The 5,516-nt window shown below is 21.0% G+C and overlaps 2 protein-coding genes across 5 annotated transcripts in view; both read right to left on the bottom strand.

Moving 5' to 3' along the window:
* LOC102672521 (uncharacterized protein DDB_G0283697-like) overlaps positions 1–1,276 on the bottom strand; it is a 7,774-nt gene extending 6,498 nt beyond the window's left edge. For 3 of the 4 annotated variants that reach the window (XM_006608771.2, XM_031514465.1, XM_006608769.2), the window contains exons 1-2: positions 1,077–1,276; positions 356–430 (exon numbers count right to left, since the gene is read on the bottom strand). In XM_006608771.2, coding sequence (XP_006608834.1) covers position 356 — 1 coding nt within the window. In that variant the 5' untranslated portion in view covers positions 357–430; positions 1,077–1,276. Of the gene's footprint in view, positions 1–355; positions 431–1,073 lie in introns of all 4 variants that reach the window. The other variant, XM_006608770.2, reaches the window with a different exon arrangement.
* A 663-nt stretch (positions 1,277–1,939) lies between these two features.
* LOC102673136 (protein zer-1 homolog) overlaps positions 1,940–5,516 on the bottom strand; it is a 4,920-nt gene continuing 1,343 nt past the window's right edge. Inside the window, exons 2-9 of the mRNA XM_006608775.2 lie at positions 4,989–5,256; positions 4,584–4,890; positions 4,252–4,457; positions 3,996–4,167; positions 3,566–3,889; positions 3,336–3,485; positions 2,989–3,241; positions 1,940–2,810 (exon numbers count right to left, since the gene is read on the bottom strand). Coding sequence (XP_006608838.1) covers positions 2,608–2,810; positions 2,989–3,241; positions 3,336–3,485; positions 3,566–3,889; positions 3,996–4,167; positions 4,252–4,457; positions 4,584–4,890; positions 4,989–5,256 — 1,883 coding nt within the window. The 3' untranslated portion in view covers positions 1,940–2,607. The remainder of the gene's footprint in view (positions 2,811–2,988; positions 3,242–3,335; positions 3,486–3,565; positions 3,890–3,995; positions 4,168–4,251; positions 4,458–4,583; positions 4,891–4,988; positions 5,257–5,516) is intronic.

A 5,516-nucleotide genomic window follows, 5' to 3' on the forward strand; every position in this document is an offset into this window, starting at 1 on the left:
TAAAATATAACTTTCTTATAATTAATAACTATGTGTATATATATATATATAATATATTATTATTTTCTTAATAATAGTAATATAATTTGCCAATAAAAATATTAAAAATATAAAAATGAAAACCATATTTAAATATATTATTTTTGATATAGTATTTATTATATTTATTGCCGATTATAATTATTTAAGAATATATTAATAAAATTTATGAAAATTTATTATATTGTTAAATAATAGTAATAATAATAATAATATGTATAATAATAAATAAAAATATACATATATTTGTAAAAAATATATATATAAAAAAAATGCAAAATCCAAATGGATTTAAATTTACATGTATATAATTTATTACCAACCTGTATTTATGGTAGCTATAACTACAACTTATAGATGGGTTATACATGTCAGATATGGTGTCAAAGATCTATAGACAAAACAGGAATGTTTATGTATCGCATTAAAATATTATACAAAATACATTCATGTATAAATTTTTTTAATAGAAATTACTTAAGTGTATGTATATATATACATTTATTGTTTTTATGCATAATGTGAAAAATTAATAAAATAATAATTAAAAATTAACAAATTAACAAAAATATTTCTAAAAAATTTGTTCATATATGTTTTTTAAATAGAAAAGATTAACAATATTATGTAAAAATAAATACCAAATCATTATACATTTAAATTATTAAAATTGTGAATTTTTTTTAAAAGATATATGAATCAATTGTATTACTAAATTATAAAAGTTGTTTGCCAAATAAAATTATCATAAATTAGGCATATATGTACATATTTCATCACACTCGCAATCGTGCATGGTTTTGGACAAAGTGCTTCGATGATTATTATACTAAGTAAATATTATAATATCAAAACGATATATATATATATATATATATAATAAAATATATTATTTTTTACAAAAATTAATATTATTTTTAATATAAAGATCAATAACTTATTTCTTTATTCTCCAAATTAATGGCCACACTCTGCGAGAATTTTAGAACCGTCATTTATCTAGGAAAATCTGTTCATATAAACGAGATGATATTTACCTTATTAAAGTACGTAAATTTTTCTTTATGAAATCTTAGCAACTAAAATTTTTATAATGAAATTTAAGTATTTGGCACAAAATTCTTCAGACATGCCGTGGACGCGCGATTCACATAAAATGTCGTCTTCCCTAAAGGCTGTGGCGTCACTCTTCTTCCAAATTCTAACGATCGTCCGGAATAAAGGAACAGAACCGGAAGTTAGTATCAATTTAATTCATACTCATGTTTTAATTATATATGCGATTTATTTATTGAAAATAACTAATGAACATAAACTAATTTATAATTTTTAAATAAAATATATTATTTTATATTATTCTAATTTTTAAAAAATTAATTCTTTTGTCTTTCAATAATATATTATATATATATATATATAATATACATATATATATATATAATATACGTATATATATATATATATTTCAAATTATTTTTTTTAAATTCAGTCATTTATCTAGAATATTTTATATATTCAAAATTNTCAAGTTTATATTTTATATATGCATAATGTTGCAAAAATGCAAAAATTATTTATCAAAAATAAAATTTAATATTTATAATATATAAAATATTTTAAGTAATAAAATAATAAATCTTTTAAATAATAAAAGTAACCAGAATAGAAAATAAAAAAAGATAAATTTTATCCATTTTTATATTACATATTAAATAAATCAAGAATTTTTGCAATTTATTACACGCGTACAATAATATTACATAATGATTACAGTAATAATCATTTAAATAATCATTTACGTAAATTTTTTACTAATTGCATAAGTCAATAATTAAAATCTACTAAGTTTATTAAGTTTAAGTTATAATATTTATTTTATAGCGTGATTTTGACAACAGCATTATTATTTCAAAAAATTTTAATTCTGGTAATAGAGATGTACAAATTTGTAAATCTAATTCATCTTATTTCATTTTAATTTTATTTACATAATAGTCTAATGTATAGATTTATTTTTATTTTAAATCTTTTTCATGAAACAAAATTTAATGGCAACTGAAAAATTATTTATAATACAAATATCTACAAAGAATTCACATAAGTATAAGAAACTTAATATAAGTTTAAATCAGTAATTCATCATTTAAAGAAATTACTTCAGTCTAAATTTAGTTTCATCTTATTTATAATACAGCATGGTTATTTACATAAATCAAAAATGTATTTGAATTTGGACAGTGTTATAGAGATTATTACATCAAAAATATTTTTATTAAACTAATTACTACTTTTTTTTTAATATCATTAATAATATATTTGCACAAATAGTCCAAATATATTTTGTACATGTAATAAATAAAATATGCAATGAAATGTTCATGTAATAAAAGTGCGAGTAAGATTGTCTGAGTACTCAATTTTAAATTTACAATTTGGCAAATCAACATACAAATATTTTAGCATATTTTTATAATCTTACTCACACTCTTTTTTTTTAGAAAATTTTTTATTACAGACATAAAACATTCTACTTTTATGCTATTGAATTATAGTAATGAAAATTGAATTTTAACCATCTGAACTATATATATAATCTTCATCTAATGGCGAATGAACATTCATATCATTGGAGTTGCTACTATAATGACTACAATTTTCAATTACAGTATGGGCAAGTTCTTTTATACGTTCATATGGTCTTGCATCTGAGATTAAGGTATTCAATTTTTCAAGGCCTCCTTCTCGTATAACTAATATACAATATTTATGAGCTATTAAAAAAAATAATCATGATTTTAATAAAACTTGTTAAATGTTAAATACGTATGTATATATAATAATATAAATAATAAAATTTTTAATATAATATTTTTATATGGATATATGAAATGAAGAAATTTATTTTTAAAATTTAAAATAAAATTAAATTTTACAAAATATAATACTTACGATAAACAGTGGTAAGATTAGCAAGAGCCCAAACTGCCCAATGTTGACATTGTGGTGTGTGATATATATCTACTAAACGTAATAATGGCAGAAACGAACGGTAATTAATATTACGTTCTGATGATATATCCCATCTTTCAATAGCTTCAACCATAAGTTCAAGAACTACATCCCGACTAGGTTTTTCTATTGTCCATGCTTCAACACCATCAGATGCTATATGAGCTAATATACCAACTGCATTATATGGTACCTAACAACAAAAAAAATTATAAAAAATTAATTATAAAAAAATAAATATATTATAAAAATATAATTATTAAATATAATTATGTTATATAAAATACCTCAATGCTTTCTCTAACATTACGAATTAAATTTGTAAAAACAACCATATATGGCAGTTGCATTAGGTGCACTCTCAGACTTTGTACTTCAGCTACATTACCAAGTAATCCCATCATATTTTTCAATAATTCTTCTTTACGAGAATATTGCTATAAGCATAAAATATTTAAAAATATTATATGAATTTAATACTTTCATTAATAAATTAAATAATATTAATTTTACATACCATAACGCATCTATAAAATAGCGGCATACCATTTTCTTCAAAAAATCGTTGACAATTTATAGGAGTTTCATCAGTCACATTCCACATAGTTGACCAAGCTACTTCCATAACATCATCAAATGTTCTAGACTCAACTCTGTATTTGATTAGTTCAAGCATTGTTTTTATACAACCTAGATTGCCTAATAAACGTTTTTCTCTACCTGTTACTTGACATGCCAATGTATTTAAAAGAAATATTCCAATACGTTGAACATAACTTTCTTGTTGCGCATTATTAGCTAAATGCAAAAGTAGTTTGACCAATGTTTCATAATGTGACATCTAATAAAATATATAAAATAATTAGTAACATATCTATTTTTTAAAATATATCTTGTAATATAATTGAAATAATGTTTTTAATATGAAGAACAAGGATTATACATACCACATCTTGCGGTAATCGAAATTGATATAATGTTAGACAACCATTACGCATCATAGTTTCTTCATTTTTATGAATACTCATTCCAATAAGAAGTGTACGTACAATTCTTTTTTTCAATCTTGCTTCTAATTCACCTTTTTCTTTCATTTTTACAATATAAAAAAGTGCTGCACTATATAAATAATACACGTATTAAATTTTTTAATATATATAATACAATTGCATATAAAATTTATTCATTTGTAATTAAATTTACCTTCCAGATATTTGTATATCTTTTTGAGTAGGATATTTTTCCATTGCTTCTAATACTGCACAAAGTGCTTGATCCATTCTGTGACAATTTTCATATCTATAGATTTGATATAAATCACTTATTACTTTTAACATTAAATCTTCTTTATTATTCATATAAACATGAGCTGCAACTAATATTTGATCTTCATTTGCATTTCCTGCAATCTAGCAATTCAAATTACAAAATAATTAGTAAATAAGAAATAAATTATACAATACTATTATACATATATATTATTATAACTTATTATTATAATATATTATTATAAACTTATTATTTTTATTATTTACCAATTTTGCTGGAATATTACGACGTCTACAAGGTGCATCATTTGCTCCATACAATCCTAAAAATTGTAAAGGTCTATCTACTCTTGAAATAAGACCTGGTATATCACACAGATTATTATACATGTCAGAATAAAAAGAATGTTCAACTGTTTGTATTGCACGATTTACAATTTCGATTCCTGCTAAATTTGTGCCACTAATATCTAAAGATGTTAATTGAGGCAAACCATTTACAATATCAGATAAGATTGTATTAGGATTTGCAAACACTCCATCCTCAGGATTGATTTGAGAAATATCTAAATGCCTAATTTCAAAAACATTGAATTAAAAATTTTAAATATTTTATTATATGTGCGTGTGTGTGCGTGTGTGTGTAAGTTAATGATAATAATAAATAATTACCTTAAATTTTTCAAATGACAAATATTGTTAACAAAAGCTTGAGCTTGAGAAATAATTTTAACATTATATAAAACTAAAGATACTAAATTAGGAATCAAATGGAAAAAATCAAAAATGCCCACATCAAAACTATTGGACAAATCTAAATTTGTTAAATTTGTTAATCCAGCCAAGAGTATGTTATATTCCAAGGCACAAATTGGAACATATTCTAAAGCCAAGGTCCGTAGATTTGGTATTTTAAATACATATCCTTGTTTTTGATATGCTAATAAAATTAAAGAAAAAATATATATATTAATTTCATATATTATTAAATGTTATATAAATACATATAAAAATTATAAAAAATATTGATTAAAAAATTAATTATTTTAAATATTTTAAAAATTAAATTTTAGAATAATAATAATCACATAATTATAATTGTTTCATTTAAATAACTTTGATGATATTACTTATTTTTTATCAATTTGAAAAAAATAGTTACATTATAATATGACTGTGATTATTTTCTTTTTAAAAAAT

Source organism: Apis dorsata, unplaced genomic scaffold (assembly GCF_000469605.1).
Source record: "Apis dorsata unplaced genomic scaffold, Apis dorsata 1.3 scaffold_44, whole genome shotgun sequence".
NCBI lineage: Eukaryota > Metazoa > Arthropoda > Insecta > Hymenoptera > Apidae > Apis > Apis dorsata.